Source organism: Pempheris klunzingeri, chromosome 13 (assembly GCF_042242105.1).
Source record: "Pempheris klunzingeri isolate RE-2024b chromosome 13, fPemKlu1.hap1, whole genome shotgun sequence".
Classification (NCBI taxonomy): domain Eukaryota; kingdom Metazoa; phylum Chordata; class Actinopteri; order Acropomatiformes; family Pempheridae; genus Pempheris; species Pempheris klunzingeri.
In genome coordinates this window covers 3,956,417-3,976,976 of record NC_092024.1, presented here as the reverse complement: position 1 = coordinate 3,976,976, position 20,560 = coordinate 3,956,417, and the positions used below count along the sequence as shown (strand labels likewise).

General features: G+C 45.8%; 1 protein-coding gene across 1 annotated transcript in view; it reads left to right on the top strand.

Moving 5' to 3' along the window:
• LOC139212137 (peroxidasin) overlaps window positions 1-20,560 on the top strand; it is a 45,052-nt gene that overhangs the window by 4,849 nt on the left and 19,643 nt on the right. The window contains exons 2-11 of the mRNA XM_070842609.1: window positions 5,950-6,021; window positions 7,277-7,348; window positions 10,345-10,416; window positions 12,520-12,591; window positions 14,025-14,096; window positions 15,126-15,295; window positions 17,533-17,650; window positions 17,841-18,010; window positions 18,952-19,224; window positions 19,513-19,788. Coding sequence (XP_070698710.1) covers window positions 5,950-6,021; window positions 7,277-7,348; window positions 10,345-10,416; window positions 12,520-12,591; window positions 14,025-14,096; window positions 15,126-15,295; window positions 17,533-17,650; window positions 17,841-18,010; window positions 18,952-19,224; window positions 19,513-19,788 — 1,367 coding nt within the window. The remainder of the gene's footprint in view (window positions 1-5,949; window positions 6,022-7,276; window positions 7,349-10,344; window positions 10,417-12,519; window positions 12,592-14,024; window positions 14,097-15,125; window positions 15,296-17,532; window positions 17,651-17,840; window positions 18,011-18,951; window positions 19,225-19,512; window positions 19,789-20,560) is intronic.

Sequence of the window (20,560 nt, the reverse complement as noted above, 5' to 3'; positions counted from 1 at the left end):
TGAGAGGAGAGGTCCACACATGGCACTCAGATGCTGGTTGAATTGGGTTGCAGCCAAGTTCACTCATTGCCCTGGCTCAGACAAGAATTTACAAAAACCTCTTCTGAAATTTTCCTCGTAGCTATAGTCCCCATTTGCACAGCTTTAATTCCCCATTTGTGTATTTTTTGTTTGAATACACAGAACCAGTTCAAACTGCACGGTAAATGTCATGGCTGCACATCAACGGCAACCGCTTTGAGGCTGGTTCGTTATTTAGAAAACACACTCCAGCTTGCATACCGTGTGCTTTCACACAGTCATCTCTGAGCAGCAACACAACTTCTACATCATAGCGACAGTCAGACTCTCACAGGTAGGTGAAGGTAGGTGCCCCCCCCCCCCCCCCCCCCCAGCTGTACCACAGCACCAGCTTTTGGCGGTGCAGCTTCCTCCTTATCACCATTACTGGTTTGTTACTAGATTTGTAGAGAACAGGGAGTTGGAATCACTTGTGCTGTGTCCATGTCCTCGAGCAGCATCATTCGCCTTTTAATTAGCAAAATGCAAATTGGAAATCATGGTGAGCAGTGAATGATTAAGTAGACTATGGCCTTTCCCTTTTTGTCTAAAGCACCATTTAACAATTTTAGAGGTTTTACTATCCTCCCAAATGAAAGATCACGATAATTTATCATTAAATGGGCTCACATTAGGATCCGTACCATTAGCAGCTTCAGTACCAAAATCAGAGCATTGACTGTGGCCTCTACAATTGATCATGAATTGATCAAACTCTGCTCAGCATTAAAACTCAAGGGCTAGTGAAACTGGATGCAGAACCTGTCAGTTAGAAGCAGACCAGTAAAGTAAACTCCACCGTTGTGATTGACACTGAAGCAATGTTGTGTAGAAATCTTCTCCCAAAGACCCACGAGCTCAGTGAGTGTGTGTCAAACCCATGGAGGTGTTATAAGAACTCGATATCAGGCTCAGCTTTGCTTCCAAGTTTTCCCAGAGCCCACTTGTTTTATTGCCACAAAAAAAAAAAATCCCCTGCAGCCCCAAAAGCATCTTCCCCCAAAGAGTGAAACTGTTCACAGGACACCTCCGACTATAAACACCAGGAAAGTCATTTCTGGTCTGAATGACATTACCGCTGTGGTGTGAGCCAGTTACCGGTCCTACTGGGCCGGAGGCGTGATGCGATAAGCATTTATGAGCATATTCAGGGGGCTGCACACACCGTGGAGCCGAACCAGGAAGCCAGAAACTTTTCTGGAGTAAGAAAGTGAGAAATTCCTAATGGATGGAGCAGGCACCGTTCTCAGTCCGGCATCCAGGCACATCCGTGGTCACACCTTTTGAGGTGCCTGGGCGGGAAGCACATGACCGGTGCGTCGGTGTCACTGTTGTCCAGGCAAAGACGGACATGATCATTTGCTCCTTTTGACAGCAGACCCTCGCTAGGTTTAACAGTTAGAGGGGGCATGGGGGCAAAACTTCACCTCAAAGGTCAAAAGAGTATTTTGACAGTTTAGTGGTGACATTGTCAGACAGCATTATCGGGGAAATTCTGCTGGCTAACGTGTGTCACATAGCTTAGTCATACTCACCACAGAGAGCAGGAGGACACTGAAGGGAGGGGCTGTCACTCAGCACAGTAACCAGCTGTGCAGTCACTGGTCAAGAAAACAACTTTCTGTCCACTTAACTTGATGCTGCTACTCATACAGCACAGCACAGCACAGCACAGCACAGCGGTCGGCACCTTTCACTCTGGTTGATTTGTAAGATGTGATCCCGACCAGTATATAATGATGTGACTAGCTGGGGTCCCCGTCCCACTCCTTAGACGGCGTTGGCTGTCGTACAGGTGGTTGTCTGCCAAGTGGAAAGAGGACAAAGAGGAGGTTTAAATAGTCGTGGTGCTCGGGGGGTTTCACTGTGGACAGAGGTCTCCACAAAAACGACCTAGAAACGCTAAAGTGGCTGCAGATGGTTTCGCGTGAATGCAGCGTTTTAAAATTCAGACAGCTGACTGTAGATGCAGCGTGAGTTGCTGGTATGTTAACGCGTCCAGCAACAAGTAGTGTGTGCGGCTGTCCCTGAGTCACCTCGGTGCACTCAGTCCTCTCAGACACAGTGTGCCCATCACACCGCAGGCAGATCGTCAGCATTGTCTCGTCGAAATAGGTCGTTCTAATTATCTTTAAAAACGTGGGCTTGAGTTTAGCTGCATTGCAAACAAAGGAACTTGACGGTAAAATCATGCATTCGTTCTCTTTACGTGCAGAACGCAGCTCGCTCTGGGGCTAAATCTCTGGCCTGTGTTTTGTTTTTATTTTAGAAAACAGTTTCCCATTGTCCCTTGGCTCTGTTCCTATCAGCATGGCGTGTCATTGGCCTACCTTCCTGTGTGGGTAAATGACAAATTTCTGTGTTTTCCAAAGGAAATCAAACGATCTTTTGTTCTGCTTTCACTGTATTAGTGCTGCTGTTGTCAGCTGCCCGAGGATGCTGTTCCCTTTCAGCCTGTGTGTTTAGGCAAAACCCAGAAGTGTTTGTCAGCCCCTCTGTGGGGTTATTAGCCTCCCTATTTCATCGTCCCTCCTTGAGTAGTACCATCAACACGCATTAATGGGAGTTAACGGACTTATTTAATACGTTCCAGAACAAATGTATAGATTTTCAGCAGTCTTTGCTCCTTTTCTTTTTTTTATTCCAGTGGTCTCTGGTTGCTCAGTGAACTGTTGGCTAAAGAATGTCTAGCAAACGCCTTGTTTACTCGGCTAAATGTCCTTCATACTTCCTGTATTTTTCCCCCATTGTGGACTGACTCATTCTTCTCCGTGGCTTTCCTCTTGTTGCTGGACGATAAACCATCGCTAAGCGGCTTCACAGACGAGCTGTAGTATCACCTCTTGTTTCATTGTAGTGGAAGAGTTGTGCAGTTTTGAGTATGAGATGATGTGTGATTAGTGTAGATACTTCTGGCTTATGATGGACGGACAGGGTCAGGTTTTGGCACACACTTCAGATTATTATCAACAGATCCACAGATAAAACAATCACTCAGCCAAACAAAGTGTACTGTTCAGGGTTCCGGTGCCGTCTTTATGTGATCGAGAGCCACTTTTTGGTCGCTTGCAGGATGCATCAGTCATCGCCTCATAAACTTCCAAGGGACTCTGGTCAGCTGAGCCTCGCCATCCATCGACAGCCGATGCTCTAAACACACCCTGCTGCCACGGGCAACACTCTGCATGGCCTTATTAAGCCTTCTATACAAAGAAACACAGTCATCTCTGCCATAGCAGTGAGAGACACACACACACACACACAGCCAAAATAACATTGCCACAGACCAAGACAGATGACTCACCCTCAGAAAGCAGTGGAGAGAGTAGGCATGATGATATCTCTAACTGGGCTCCCTTTAGAACGAGTGTCTAGAAGATACAAACTGATAGGATCATGATTGGGTCATCAAATGGTAACGAGAAATGTCTTTATGAGTTTCCTTGATAGAAATCTAACAAATGTTTGACAAATGTTCAATATAATTGAACCATCTGTACGCCAGTATGGGGCGGGGGGGGGCTAAGGCACTTTAAAGGCTAATGGCCATTAAACAAACGGAGTAGAACACTCATGTCACAGGAATAGGGTTATGCTTATAGTAGCTGAAGGAGGTTCAGCGAAAGACCCAAAGAAAATGCAGCCTGTTTGCCAAATGTTAGTCACATTCTGACAATAAAGATTAGTTTAAATCACTTTAACTGGTTTCTTCAGCTTTCGCCCTGGAGCAAAACTGAGCCTTTAAACTCGAAGGAAATAATCCTTTGACATTTATGGTGATCATTATCGACGTAGACTGATACGCACTTTTGATAACACTTTTGGCCGCATCGCTCAGACCCGCAGTCGGAGCCAGTTCAAGGTAAAGCTTCCACTGAGTCCCGTGAAACGAGCACGAGCCTTCTTTTCGCTTCAGACTTCTCTCAGCAGACCTATCGGGACCCTTTTGCTTTGCACCTGAGACGTGTGCAGCCCGAACCAGCGAGCAGCCCTGCTCCCTTCCTCCTCCACCTCCGCCTCCGCCTCCAGCTCCTCGTCGTCACTCTGCGGTGCTGGAGGCAGGCAGGCAGGCAGGCAGGCAGGCAGGAGGGCCTCTGTCTCAGCATGTCGCGGCAGTGCACTCTGCACCCTGGGCCCATTGCCTGAAGAGAGGTGTTTTCCTAAGGGTGCTGTATCTCTTCACCTCGCAGTGATCCCTGCTCTCCCCATGGATGACCCTCACCCCCTCTACATTTAAAACCTTTTTCGACAGCTCAGTGTCTCAATGCATCGATCCCACTCAACCCTCTGATTGTCCGGTCATTAGCCGCAGTTCCAAAGCTGCTGATTAATTAAAAATCGTGATCAGAAATGTTTTATTTTTGAATTCTTGTGCTGGCGTTACGAGCATAACGAAGAGTCTCACATACTGGAGGTATTGCCAGAAACAACAACACTGTAGCTGAAGGACGTTCCACGCAAAGCATGTTGGTTACAGAAGAGCTCTCGGAGTGAATTCTTGCACTCGCTCACAGCCTATATTAAAGGAAGTGAGTATATGAAAGAGTTGGACTCGCTCTGATTGGATCCATATGTGAGAGCTTTTACAGAGCGAATGATCCATAAACATTATACTGGCTATGAAACCAGTCGATTGTGCTATCTGGCTTGCAAATGTAGAAATATAAGAAAGCAAAAACTCAGGAGTATATAGCTTTATTCACTTTAAGAGAATAAAGATCGTTTGCATGCTAAGCTAATAGATGAAGGTCAAGCTTGTTCTTTTTGTCCAAAGAGGAAAACTGACTGACCTCAAGACTGTCGTCACCCTCTCGACAGTTGTGCGTAATCAGTGAAGTACGTTATGTCTTAGTGACCCAGTCTCTCTCTCTCTCTCTGTTTACTTTGTAAGGTCACTGCCTAACAAGAATGTTGTTGGACAGTCCAAGATGTTTCTGGGGGAGTGCGACTTTCTAGAGAAGGGTTGATGTAGTTCTTCTTATCCTCAGCGCAGTGATTCATCTGCTTTATGGTTCCACCCAAAATGCTTCGCTCACATCTGCGGCTGGACATGTTTTCAATCCGCTTTTCTCCCAGGATGCCACGCTGGGTAATGCACCACTGTCCGCCGTGGTGGTGGTGGAGGTGGGTTAAAGCACCAGTAAAAACCATAACCTGGTAGAAAGCGTGAATGATAGCGGGGGAGCAAATGCACCCACTCTTCTTCTGAGAATGCTCCTCGTATGAACGACTGGCTCCGCTTAAACAATTGATCTTGTAAAAATACCTTTAGCGAAGGGCTTAGCCTAGTTGAAGGCCAGATGACTTAGAGCCTAAGCTGCACAAACATAACATCACTGTTCAGATGTAATGCTCCAGTTTCACGTAGCTTGTCATTCTGCGGCTGGTAATGCCACATGAGGTTAAGAGTGATTTCACCTACGCAGGGCTAAATGCAGCATTACGGTCTTTACCTTGTCACTTTCGTGGCACGCTACGTAATTTGTTGTAAGGCCGAGAGTGATTAGTGTCACGTCAAGCCGCGCTGCTGTCATTCCACAGCCTCTTTAAATTAAGAAGTTACAGGAGAAAGATCCTGGAACCTGCTGACTGCTGCGACGAGTCTTGTGATTGTTATCTTTGGGGCAAATGTTATATAAATCTGCCCTCATGATTAAAGCTTGACAAAGGCATTCTTGTGAGATGAGTAATGTGTCCAATTATCCTTCAGGATTATTATGGGAAGGCTCTGCCGTGGACTCTGCAGGTCATGCAGATGTGCACTGCCTGCTTTCTACGCATTAGAAAATCTATCCAAGTATAACTATTGAATTTATGCACAGCATTTCTCTGCAGCGCACTCACTGATACACTATCCTTGATAAAGATATATGTCCTTCTGTTTTACAGAGATCTGAGGTTCAACAAAATCAAGGATTTACAACCGGGTTCCTTCAGACGATTAAAGAACCTCAACACACTGTAAGTCTTTGTTCCCGCCCTGCATGCATGACTGTGAACTTTTGCAGACGCATAGTCATCCTCTTTTTGCTGTGTTTACTAAAGAATATTTATTAGCAATGACATCCTGTTGCCAAGATAATTCAATGCCTCGAGAAGACTATTATTGAAAATGAATCAAGCCCATTTCCTTAAAAGAGCACTCAGTACAATGATTGTCACTTCCCTAGAAAGTCCTGTTTGTATTACACACACACGCACACACACACACACGCGCGCACGCGCACGCACACACACACGCACACACACACACACAGACAAATTCTTGCTCTGTTCTGCAGTGGTTTCACACATGTAGGTCAGCTCGTAATCTGTGAGGAATTTATTTTTCCACTTCCACCCACAGGGCTATTTATCATATGTCGAGCCTGCTAGATGGTGCATTGCTAAGCTAATAAAGCAGAAGTGCTCCAAGTTTTTTTTTTTTTTTTTTTTTGTGGTATTTTTCAGGGGCAACATAATAGCGCAGCACCTTCTTGAAATCTTAAAGACGTGCGTGCGTGCGTGCCTCAGCTCATGCGCTCGCGTCAGCATCTCGACAGGCCACACTGTTGACCGTTCTCAGCTCAAAGTCATTCATATATTTCCATTATTGCATTGCATTATTGAGATGCTTTCTCCCAGTTCTAGAATAACACTAAATGTGAAGATGTGTCTATCCACCCATATAACCAGGATAGTTAATAAACATGAGAACATGTGCAGGGCATGGACGTAGCGGCTCTGATTTAGTTTCAAAGTGAGTCTCTCTCCTCCCTTTAGGCGGGAGAAAAGCCCAGCCAGCCAGCCAGGACTGTGAAGGGCTTTATATCCTGAGCAGATCTTCATGGTTTCAGGCTGCACTTCCACAGACTGAACAATAACACATCGTAAAGTCTATCAGTCTGTGAACCAAAGTGACATGTCCAGTATTACTGTTGTACAGACAGAAGTATGTCTGTAATGTCCGTTGAAGGGGAGAGCCTCGTCTGCTCTCTGTGGATTTGAAACCAGAAGCTTGTAGCTTGTTAAGTAGAAAATGCATACAATAATATTTTGCTCATTATGCTTCACCAGAACACCTTGTGATTGCGCCAGAGCTCAGGGGTCAACTGATGCAAATACCCGTCAACTACAATATACTGCATCTTGATATAAACACGGCGCAGTCCAATTAGAATTAGCCAACGACAGTAACCCTGAAAATAACCCTGCTCCGTCTGTCTATCCCTCACAGCCTCCTCAACAACAATCATATACGAAGGATTCCCAGAGGGGCATTTGAAGACCTGGAAAACCTCAAATATCTGTAAGTTGCCCTCGTGTCAACTTTGTTTTTCCTTTTGAGGTCAGGCGATAGATGTTGAGACAGCACCTTTGTTCTGTCGCACTTAAAAGGCAACAACACCGTTTTTACTGTTTGTTCAGTCAGCAGAAGAAGAAGAAGAAGAAGAAGCATGGCAGGACATGTTTCACACCTTTTGTTACAAAAAAGTCTAGTGACTTTAAAGACAGTTGATAGCACTAGACTGCTCCGTCAGTGAAAATGCATCGATGAACAGTCTCCCTTTGTCTGAGCCTCTCTAATTATGTGTCTGGAAGCCCTGACCTGGAGGCAGAGCTGAGAACACATTTTCTAGGCATGCGTAGCCTCGAGGTTTCTGTTTTTTGTTGCTAGTTTGCTCACTTTGATAGTCACTTCCATTATCATCCCCACTGGCCTCAGTTGTGGTGAGAGCGCCATCTGTGCTCACAGGTAGTTGGTTTGATTTCCCAGCCTGGGCTTCTGGAGGGCCTGCTTACTGACGGTGATCTAGAACCGGCGTTTGTTCAGTGAGATGATCTGTAGGTTTTTAACTAAAGACATCGTGTTTTATGTAGTCTGCATAGGTCTGCCTGATGTCTGATCAAAGCTAGATATGTTAGCAGGAGCTGCAGATGTAGTGTCTGGGAAAGAAGTAGCGTGACACACTGTTAGACGGCTGCCTAGCTATCATCAGTGCACACTGGACACCAGCTCCACTCAACAAGAGACAGGGAAGAGGGGGTAGAATGTACAAGCTCTTCTTTTTTTTTTTCTCTCCAGAGTTCACTGACACTAACACAAACACACACATTCCCGGCATAAACCCCCTCTCTTTATGTTGTAATTAAATCCTGTAGCTATTTAGGTGTTATTTTAATTACAGAGCCCCCCTGACTTTAAAGCAGAGTTGGTCTAAAGTCTGCACCCACCTTTGTGATTAGGGTAAGGTGTCCAGTCCCCCCCCCCGACCCCCCCACCCTCCTGCTGATTCTGTTCTATAGCCGGGGGCCACATTGTATCTCCCATCTGACCTCTTCACTTCCTTTGGACCCCAATAAAGTCCACTCCCTGTCATCTTTTCACGTAGTCCAAACCTAATGGCTGGGTAGTGTCTATACAACCCCCCCCAGCCCCCCCAACCAAGTCCATAAACAAGTCAAAGAGAGGTCACCGTGCCTCATGTGGGAACCCTTCACTGTTTGTTTTATCCTTCTCCAATTATTTAGTTGCCTTACATCCATCTGTATTTGTCTTCCAGCGTGTTTATTATAAGAAGAATTATCTGTTTGGTTCTGTACTTACATCAAAGCTCATCAGTGTAGGTTTCCTTTAGCACATGTAGCTATTGTTCCTGTGAAAGACGATGCAGACAATTTAATGGAGTGATCAGTAGCAGGCGGGGGGGGGGGGGGGGGAATCCTCCAGGGTCTTAAAGCAAAAACTGAACAAAAGCAGCGCTGAACAAAGTGAGTTGTTCTTGAGTGCGCGGTTTCAACATGACATATTTCCTGGGTAAAGAAAAGGCCGTTTAAGCGCATACTGTCTGCTTTTTGATGAGTGTTACCACTAAAGCGTATCTGCTCGTTGAAGTGAAGCCCCTTGAGATCCCAGCCCGCAACCTCCAAATCCAGTTTCCCACATGAGGAGCAAAAGCTGCAGTGAGCCCTGTTTCACGTTCATTCGTGTAGCCGTCAGCCTCCTGCAGAGGCGTTTCTCAAAGCTGAAGCCAGAAATGTAATTTCCTTAACTGTTTATACAAGGTAATAATCCTAGCTGGCCTTTTGACATCATCGTTTTTTAGAAAACAGCTCTGCATTGAAATATAACAACAACAGTTTTGGTTTGTTTCCTAGTTTCTTAGTTATGGCTTTTAGTTCAGTTTGTCGTTTATCATGTGACACACGATAAAGTTGTTGCTGAATCTTTCATCCGTTAGGAAACACGATAGCGTCACCACAGGCAGATTACAGCGCTGAGAAGTGTGCGCGGTGATAAAAAGGGCGGTGTTTATTTTTCCATACCCGGCATCACTTGTGCTGAGGGGAGATCTGTATCTCTCATCGTGTCTCGTCATGAGCGCAGTGGTGGGACGTGAAGGGGCGGACAGCTGAAAGCCTCTGCTGTTCTAGTGTCAGGTTTCTTTACACATGTATGATGGAGGGGAAAGCATGTTTTTTTGTTTTCTTTTCAGTGTAAAATACCATGTTGATCTAATACAGGCTGCATTTGACCTCAGTCTGTTTCGACTTTGTGTAAGGAAGTCGGTGAAAAGAGTGGAGACACAAGTCATTTGTGATGTCATATTTACTGTTTGTCCATTTGATGCATACGCCATCATCACAGGTACATTTCCCACCTTTTTCCTGAGCTGTCCAAGTCTGTCAGTGTCAACATACACAATACAATATGATGTAAGGACTCTAACTAAATGTGTGTTCCTCTATATTTCCATGAGTGATATAGAGTAATTAATTATTCTGGTAAAAGTCTTGATGAGTTGTGTGTTAACTTGTTTCATTGTTGCCAATATTGACCTGATTCCTGTGTGATGTTTGGCATCATTTTTCTACTGTCACCGTGAACACTCACCAAATCCAGTGATGTGTGCCGTCACACGCCGCCATCCGAGGAAAACATAGAAAATGTCTAGTTTCTGCATATTGATGCACATCTGTAAGTGAGGATTAGATTGTGAAAATGAAATGTGTAAATAACAGTTATCGCACCACAGTGAGCTCAGACATACATTATCCTCCACTGTGTAGCTGCAGCTGCTGATCTCCACGAAGCAGGCTAGCACAGTGTCTGCTCCACTGACAAGATGTGGGTCTCTGCATTTCCATCTAGAAGAAAACATACTGTAGCACATCATCTTAAAAAGGGCAACTAAACAATCGATCAGATCCTCTCTACTTTCTCTCATGATGCCCAGGCAGAGTTGAGATGATCCCGTGTGAGTGTGTGTGTGTTACTAATGTTACTGATATCTCTCCTTTCAGCTATTTGTACAAGAATGAAATCCAATCAATTGACAGACAAGCATTTAAGGGGCTTGTCTCTCTTGAGCAACTGTAAGTGACCAACTTCCTCGTCCATCTTTTCCTTCTGCTCGCCCTACTGCTCCTCCTCCCACCTCCTGTCTCTCTGTCTGTGAAATACCCCTCCCCCCCCCCCCTCCTCCCCCGACATACTGTTTTAAACAATTCATGAAGCCTGACAAGGTCTACCTGGTCTACCTTTACACGCCACGTCGTGTGACGCAGCAGCGAGGCACGTCACGGATGCTGGCATCCTTTTTAGGACAGTTTTGTGACGTGACTGTGTAGGCCTTATACAGGTATCATGATAGATCTGTTCAATTAGTTTTTATTACAGTGGCACCCCCCCCCCCACCCCTCTACTTGCGCCCCTCTTTTCACTTTTCCACCCACGCCATGCATGCCGTGTGTGCACCCACCCTTGTGTGTGCCGCGCTGACCCTCTTTGACCCTTCTGCATGAGTCGCATGTCTTGCAGTCAGGACGAAAGATATGCACCACCACCACCACCCCCACCCCCCACCCCCCCCGTGTGAAGCTTAAAGCATGATATCTAGCTGCGTGCCGCTAGATACAGAGCTTCTGCTGCAGAGCAAGGCACTGACTCGCATTGCGTGCCGTCCTGCTTCTGCAGAAACCCACTTCTGCTGCGATTTTGCTGTAATCTGCTCTTGAGTGTTTATTTGTGAGAAGTTCGAGGAGTATCACGTATGTTTAGCCTGTGCATACATTTCAACTGCTTCCTGTAAGAAAAGCTGTGTGCCGCTTTTACAAACAGCGCTTGTCTCTTTGCACGCTCGCACGTTCGACAAGAAAAACACATTAGGAATTGTTGATTGTTAGAAATATGAATTAATATGAACTCAGCAGAAATGATCCCCGTCGTATGTCGATAAGCCAGTTTGTCATCATCACAGCTAACATGGCTGACACCTTGTCTGAATTAGGCTTTCTGTACTGTTGGAGGAGACGTGACTTACTGTACTTCCCTATAACAGAGAACAAATGGCTAATTCACCAAGTAAAACCAATTCTAACATCAGGCTTCATGCCTTGCAGCTGTTTTGAATTTTGCTACAATAATGAAAGCTTTTTTTTTTTTTATGTGGATGACAAGTTCTGAGCCAGATTGCATACACTTTAATGGTTCCTCTACATCCCCACTGGGCAACAGATGCCAAAGCCTGATGTCACATGCTTATTTTGGGGGAAGAAAAAACACCCGTATGTGCTTGAATTCCTGTATGAGCCACCGACATTTATCTTTGTCAGGAACAACAGGAGGATCACACAGGATCACTGCTTTACTGCAAAATTATCATCAGAAGTAGGACGTCTTCTAGTCCTCTTTACAGTTAAAACTGTAACTGCCAGCTAAATCTGTTCTGGATCACATATGCTTTTGCAAGTGTAACAGAATCATGTGTGTGGGATCCTGATTGATCCTAAAGGGGGGATTAAGTGGCTCTGTTGGTTTATCAAACCTATCTGGGCTGTGTTGTGTTATTCTGCTCTGGCCCCTCAACAACATACGGTATTTTAATATTTTAGGCAACAGCCAAAAACACAATGTTGGATCTCCAGTACAGCCCGTAGAGGTACACTAAAAGACAAATCCAAAATGGATTTTCTTGTGTGGAAGACATCTTGAGGAACATTGCATTTTATTTTCCGTTCTATGCTGCTTTAGTTTTTCTCGTCTGTCTTTTTTGCTGCCGCAGCTGCTTTGATTGTTGCTTTCCCCTGTCCAAACAAGCAGATTAACCGAACCCTCACAGTTACCATGCAGCCACCAGTCGGATGTCATTTCCATAAACCTATTTTGTTAGCATGTGGTTTGATTTCTGTTTTGGAGCATACATAATGTCTGTATTCCATGAGATAGTCATTGTTCTTGCTTTCACCAGTGGGCGATCCCACTTCAAATTCAGCCATAGATGTATAGACCGAGCACATGAATCCAGTCTATCTGCATTCATCTAAAGCCAGATATCACTCAGTAACTGTGGGGGGGGCACAACACTGGTCCGATTTACCCACCTCTAAGGGACTACTAGGACAATGAAAGTATAAGCAGTCATCCAAGGAGCCCTAATCAGTTTTACTGTGCTTTGTCTACACTCTGTTCTCCTCCAGGTATCTGCACTTCAACAACATCGAGTCTTTGGAACCAGAATCATTCACCCACCTTCCAAAGCTGGAACGACTGTAAGTTAATTTACTCTAACCTTTTACCCAACGTTCTCCTAAAACAGACCTCTTTCAGGAGGAAAAAGCATTTTTCCAACATTTTTCTCACATAAATGAATGGACTGGATGATCTGCTGGACATTTGATAGAAACCAGAAAGCAATAATCAGCATGATGTACTCAGTATGGAATTAAGTGTGAGGCAGCTCCAAACTTTGCTTAGCATGACGCTGAAATGACCAGCAGAATGCAGCACAACGACAGCTATAAATCATTACGGCCCAAATGCTTCCTAAGAAGCCCTGTTTAGTTAGAAGTTGGTTTGTTGTTGCTTCCAACAGCGATACAGTAACGATAGCTGGTTCTGGGAGTTGATCCCTGACTGATTTAGTCCCTGCCAGGCTCATTTTGTTTGTCGTGTTAGATGATGCAAGCGTTCCTTTCGCTCCGTAGAGCAGGACAAGTCAAGATCAGCTGTTTCCAGGCCCATGTCAGGAAATGACACAGACATAACAATGACGGGATGAATTATTGTATCGCACCTTTTTTTTTTCTATTTATGCTGCTTCCAGAAACACTCACATTTGGACAATGAAAAAGAAACAAGACGGACTGTTGTAAGATCACAACTTTTAAGTTCTGGGTTGCATCAAAGGTCAAGAGCACATGATGGCTTCACTAAACTCCGAGCTGAGCTGATTGCAGTGACCGATAGGGATGGCATTCTGGACATGGCGTCCATCACCCATCGCTGATTGCTTTGGTCTTAACTTGTGTTTATCCTAAACAATCAATAAATCAATCAGCTATCTGTGTAAGGGATTTAAAGCTGTTTTATATGTGGCCTGTGAGTTCACAGCACTGCCTGCGAACACTCTGGATATGAACTTTCCTGATATAAAACTCTCCACCAGATGTCTGAGGTTTCAAGAAAGTCCTGTTAAATTCCTGTTTCATTGTTGCTGTTTATGGGCCAGTGGCTGCCCAGTATATCCATACTTCCCAGTCTCTGGAGAGGGTGAGAGAGATGAGGGAACGGGGAGGGAAGGAATTCCCAGATGCGCATTCTGAGCAGCTTGTTGGGGAACGTCTCCATGGTCACGGTCAAAGCAGTCACGCTGGCAAAGTGACCGGAGAACATATCTGTCGATCGGTTGCCTACAGGTGGAGACTGAAGATGAAGAACTGCATCAGAGATTATTAAGATTAAGTGGAAGTTTTTGAGTGGAGCTTTACATAAACAGGAAAATGTTTTGATGTCTGCTTTTAGCTAAGGAATACACGTCTCCAGGGTCAGCTGCTGTTGCAAACAAAAAAACACATGACACGAATACGGCCATAAGCCACTGATGGACTTTAATGAATGGAGTCTTTGGGTACTTTTCCCAGCCTGCTACACACAGGTATGCACTTATGAACTCTGATCTTCAGTCTTTCTGTCTCTCATCCAGGTTTTTACACAACAACAGAATCACCCAGTTGGTTCCAGGAACCTTCTCTCATCTTCAGGCCATGAAGCGATTGTAAGTGGAAATGTCCCTGAAACATGTGTGTGAGAGTGCATGTCTACCAGTGTCTGTAGTTTACTCCCATGACACCCAGTATCAACTGGGATCTGTTTGTCAGTTACGTGCCATGTAACCACGCCACACTGTTCTCACGCTTCTTTGGCTGCAAGATTCCGTCACAGCCCGGTTATTCCCGCCATTTTTTACTGTTGTCTCCTTGAGGCAGCTGCAGCGGAGATTGGAAGCGACTGTGTCGGGTGGAGTGGGATGACAAATCCAAAGAAAATGAAAATTCTACTGTCCATCTTGCACAAAAGATACTTAATTTTCCCTGCGATTTGAGAATTTACAACATGAGGCCAGCTATTTCTAATATAGCTTCAAACTCCATCCTCCTCCAGCCAACATACAGTAAAGAGCAATCAGCAGTTTGGCCTCAGCCCACTGTTTTCTCCCCTCGTTTCTCTGCCATGAATGACCTTTTAGCATCTGTTAGAACCCAGGCCAGCGAGCTCGAGCAGAGATAGTCAGAGAAACTGTAGTAGACTGTCTGATTACTGGATGGCATCCAGTGTTAGTGTGTGTGTTTGTGAATATGTATATAAGTATGTATGTACATGTGTGTGTATGTATGTAAAAAATCAGTTGGGCTTTGGGCTTTCAAACATGTTTATTAAAAAAGAGCCTCATAAATGTAGATGCCAGTTAAGTTTTCTGAAAGCCATGTCATGGATAATGGACACATTGTGGTGGAACTGAAAGCTGGATCAGTTAGCAGAGGATGAGGCCAAGCAGGGAGATAGTTTCCCACAGCAGGAGGACAGTGTCTTCCAGTATGGCCCTGGTGAGCCCCACTGTCTGGACCAAGCTGGGCTGGGCCTGGCTGTGCCAGACCAGTTTTAGTTCATAAACTACGAGAGATGATTTACACAGCACAGCTGCATGCACAACTCCACAGTTACATGTCGTGTACTGTATGAACTACGTGCCCATTTCTCATTTGCTATGTGTATATGTGTTTTTGCATGTTGTCTGTGTGTTCAGGCGCCTGGATTCCAATGCATTAAACTGTGACTGTGAGCTGCTGTGGCTGGCTGACTTGTTGAAGCAGTATGCGGAGTCAGGCAATGCCCAGGCTGCCGCCACCTGTGACTACCCCAGCCGCCTGCAGGGCAGATCGGTGGCAACGCTCACCGCCGAGGAGCTCAACTGTGGTATGCAGAGAAAAAGCAGGAGTGGATTAGTGTGGGGATTCTAGGAATATCAGTGAATTGATCAGTTTTAGGTATATATTTTAAAATGTAAAATATATTTGAGAATATGCACCTAAATAATGTTTGGAAATTAGCCTGATTATCTTTGTATCTGTGCTGCAACATAGACAGCATGCAGGGCATGTAAAGCCATGTTGGAAGCCACTTTATTGAAACCTAATTCACTTTCACATTGGGACAACTGAGAGGAACATCTTGGCAAGAATACACGAAACCATACAGACATGGTTGCATAGCAACATGCGCATGTTTTCCATGTTCCCGTTCTTATACGGACTTTCCCAACTCCATCTACATACAAAGCCTCCAGCCTTCCTGCCAGCACGTAGCATGTTTGATCACCGTCTCACACGTACGCGCAGACACTCAGACACATAAGCAGGTGTATCCTCTCTTTGTGTCTGAGGTCTGCAGACACCCAGCTGTTTCACTCGTCACACACGACCAGCTGTGTCTCTGGTCTCTGGGTAAGAGGACCCCCTCAATTTGGCCTCTGGTCTCTGCGTCATCAGACCACCGCTGCTCAGTCCATTTTGTGGGCGGTGTGTGTGTGTGTGTGTGTGTGTGTGTGTGTGTGTGACTACAGCACCACATAATTAATTACATCATTTAGTTAATTATTTGTATTGGTGTCACTGTACAGCCACAGACCCCAGCAGGCAAACAGCAGGATGTGGAGAGAAGTTTATATTCATAATTACTGATATTGAATGTAGCACCTCTATCCAGAACAAGTTGACTGCAGGGGCCACACAAGTCAAAAGAGTCTGGAGGGAGTGAATCTTACTGGCCTGACTCTTACTGAAGACTTCCCAGTCTCTTCCCATTTGGGAATGAGTGTGGATGTTGAACAAGAGGAGGAGTGATTCAGTAACCTATAGAGACCTGAGACAGTACGGCTGTCTGAGACTAAAGACCTTTGATGTTTATCCATCTCTTAATTCTAATCACTTGAGAAGCTCTTGTTTTAGCTGGATTTAAAATGAAATTCTTTGGTCTGATGAGTCACAGATCATACTAGTCCGCCATAGTCACCTGTGTGTAGTCATGTAATCTCACTTAGTATATCACTATCTCATCATACTTATATGTACAGTTTGTGTGTGTGTGTGTGTGTATATACACTAAAACATGAGGGAAGGGATGTAAAAAAAAAAAAAAGTCCACATTGCACTGTAAGTCTTTATGGCTGATTTTCAATTGGTGTCTATGACAGGCAGTTAGCTCCTGTAGCAGTAAATTCAGCTGTCTTAGCTCTGTGTTTCCTCCAGTTCCCTCTGAATGCTCTACTCTGAGCCAAGCAGGCAAGCTAGCTGGCAGCTGACTGTAACCCAACCACATTTAAATCTCAGCAGCTAATTTGATGGCCCCAACTTGCCCATTCTTGCTCAATGTAACCCCCCCCCCCCCCCCCCCCCCATCTGTCTGCATAGCAAGATGGCAGAGGAAGAATGTCTGCTTAAAAACATGGTGGAAGCCATTCCACCCCCGCTCCTTGTGCTCCTTCTTCCCTCCTTCAGATTGGGCCGAACAATACACGGCGGGTTGAGCAGCTGTCAAAACAACGACTCTTTGAGTTGGAGTGCCACCTCCCTGAACAAGTGGTACTCAATAAGCAGCCTTGTCTCCTTATTGGACCACAGTGGAGGTCAGGTTACCACAAGCAGGACTTCCAACCCACTGCAATTACAATCTCCAGTGTCAGAGTGGAGTCATGTGGTCCTCTGATATTCTGAATTTCTGTAGCTTGTTAAGAGTTTGGCTTTGGTTTATCTGGTGTGCACACATTTATCTGCATCCCGTGGATTGCCTGTAGGAGAGAAGCCACACATTCTTCATACTGCATGTTGATGGCCGAGTGTGGGATTCCTGACTTTCTACTGGGGCAGGGGTTATCTCAATGTGTATAGTGTGGAGGTGGGTACTTCCTCAGAGAAAGTGTGGCGGGGGTGTGTGGGCTATTGTCGTTGAGCACCTTCCCAAACATTCAAGGCAAATTGATTTCCTTCAGCCTCCTCACCCAGCCTGGGAAAGACCAGACAGATTTACTAGAGGCCTGGTGCAGACAGATTTAGGTTTGCTGATTTGTGCAGCGTTCAAGCACATACAAATGAAACGACATGCATCTCCACACGCTAATTTGATTTCCCATTCTCCAATGTGACCTTTTTCTTCAGAGGTTCCTCGGATCACCTCAGAGCCCCAGGATGTCGATGTTACATCAGGGAACACTGTCTACTTCACCTGTAGGGCCGAAGGCAACCCTAAACCACAGATCATCTGGCTCAGGAACAAGTAAGACACTTGTAGTGACCATGTTCAGCGATCAAACACTTCCCCTCACCGTTTTTAGCTGGTTTAACGATCGAATACATGCCAATAATTCTGCAATTATCTCTAAAGGTGCAAAGATTATGTGGAATTTAAGAATTAAGGATTTAATTCATTGATTTATGTTGTTGTGATGCGTGTCTCCTCCTGACAGCAATGCTCTAAACATGCGTGACGACAGCCGTCTGAACCTGCTGGAAGACGGGACGCTGATGATCCAGGACACCAGGGAAACGGACCAGGGAGTCTACCAATGCATGGCCAAGAACGTGGCCGGGGAGGTCAAGACCTCGCAGGTCACACTGCGATATTTCGGGGCCCCTTGTAAGTGGCTGCTTTTAATCTCGACTTCGCTCATCACAGACAACCTGTTAAACTAATGAACCTGCATCGCGCTGCATCTCATGTAGACATCTCCGTCGACGTCGGAGCTAATTAACCGACGTGGGCATGACATGGACTGTCCAGATTCAGGGCCCCCGTTCACTGTGGGTAATACTGACATGTACATGAAACATGAAATGCTCTCTATCGCCAGGTTACAGTAAGGTATGTGCACCGTGTGGTTACCGTCGGTGTTCAGGGATGGTCAGCAGGTCAGATAACTGGGATGGTCCACTGAGCTGTGAACAAAGCCTGCGAGCTTTCGTGTGACAGTTTCCTTCCACACACACACACACACACACACACACACACACACACACACACACACAGTACATTCTGTCCTCTCTGTTACTCTTCCTGCCACATACACACACAAACACTTCTCATACATCAATCAGTCAGAGGCCTGTAGCTGTTACTGTGGGAGATTAGCGCGGCTGTCTCTAGATGACCCGCGGGTCGTTGCCGGGTGACACATGGCCCGAGTGATTACCCCCTTGTTAAGGAACAGTTTCTGAGAGCAGATGTTGTGCGTTTCCTGTCCCTGTGTGATTGTAAACGCCAGGCCCCTCGCTGTGTACATATTTCCTCTGACTCCACTGTAATCACTGGCCAAATATGGACACGACTAAACCGCATTTTGTGATTCACATAGGTTGTTGATGTTTTAGCGGTAGCCAAAGTGGCGTTATTGACAGAAATATACAAAGCTGGTCTTTGTGCATGAACCGGCCTTTCAAATGCACATGTTTCTCGCTAGCCTTCCTTTGAACATTTTGCCACCATTTATTTTCACGCACTAGTTTCCTAATACACTGAAGAATGAAATATGTTATAACCTGTCACATAATTAATTTAAGCCCGTTCCCACGCTCCTCCAGCTCGGCCAAGTTTTGTGATCCAGCCCCAGAACACTGAGGTACTCGTGGGAGAGAGTGTGACCCTGGAGTGCAGCGCCACAGGCCAGCCGCAGCCTCGGGTCTCCTGGACAAAGGGTGATCGGACACCCCTGCCCAACGACGCTCGCATCAATATCACCCCCTCCGGAGGGCTTTATATCCAGAACGTTGTCCAGGCTGACGGAGGACAATATACCTGCTTTGCCTCCAATAATGTCGATACCATACACGCTACAGCATATATCATCGTGCAAGGTAGGAATCACAATTCGTTCCGTATTCAATCCAAACAAAAAGGACTTTCTGATTTAGCGTGCACTGTCTCACTGTTGATCCAGACCTTTGCTGATATCGGTTTTCAGTCACCAAAGTTTTGTCTGTTAATGTGTCTTAGTGTGTCTCATCTTCTCAGTTGTCGTTATCTGACAGTTACTGAAATGATCAGTCTCTCTAATTGATTTACTGACAAAGGCTCCTGAGCAGCAAGATTTAATGTTCATACATAATTAAGCACCTTTTTTTTTTTTCCCCTTCTGCCTCCAGCGGTCCCCCACCTCACAGTCACACCACAGGATCAGTCAGTCCTGGAGGGTCACACGGTGGACTTCCCTTGCGAGGCAAGTGGTTACCCCCAGCCGGTGATCGCCTGGACACGCGGGGGCAGTCCATTACCCATAGACCGCCGTCACGTAGTCCTGTCCTCTGGCACTCTCCGCATCACTCGAGTGGCAGCCCACGACGAGGGCCAGTATGAGTGCCAGGCGGTCAGCCCTGTGGGAACTGTGCGCACTGCTGTACAGCTCAGCATCCAGCAGAGAGGTGAGGGTGTAGGGTAAGGCCCCACAATAAATGAAGGACATAATAATGAGTACTAGAAGCGAAACATGCCTCAGGTTACAGTTACATTTGATAAGGTTCAGTAAACTACAAGTTGGAGCGACGATCGAGCTGTCAAACTGCTGGTGGACCCAACCGGCTGCCGTGGTTAACGAGCAGCCAATTTGTTCTGCAAAACAGATGACTGCAAAATATGGCTGAAACATGGCTGTCACACACGGGCTGTTTGTGTAGCTGCTGAACAGCCCCCTTCACACACTGTGTGATTGTGTAGGAGGGGGAGGAGGGAGGAGGGAGGAGGGCTAGGTGGTAAAACATGAAGAGGATGGGAGTGGTGCCGTACTCTCCATTAGCAGCTGATTTGTTGTTTACACATGCAAGGCATGTGTACACTGGAAGACATATAGCTGTGTGTGTGTGTGTGTGTGTGTGTGTGTGTGTGTGTGTGTGTGTGTGTGTGTGTGTGTGTGTGTGTGTGTGTGTGTGTGTGTGTGTGTGTGTGTGTGTGTGTGTGTGTGTGTGTGTGTGTGTGTGAGTGTGTGTGGTTCATTTGTGTGGGCTAGGTCCTGCACTACACAGTATCATCCTAACCCTGCACCATATTGTAATCAATTCTGCACGCATCTACGTGTTTGCATGAATTTTTATTCAGTAGAAAAATATATAAGTCGGTTCGCCTCACTGCTTTTTTCCCGTGTGCAGATGGTTGTATTTTGTGTGTGTGTGTGTGTGTGTGTGTGTGTGTGTGTGTGTA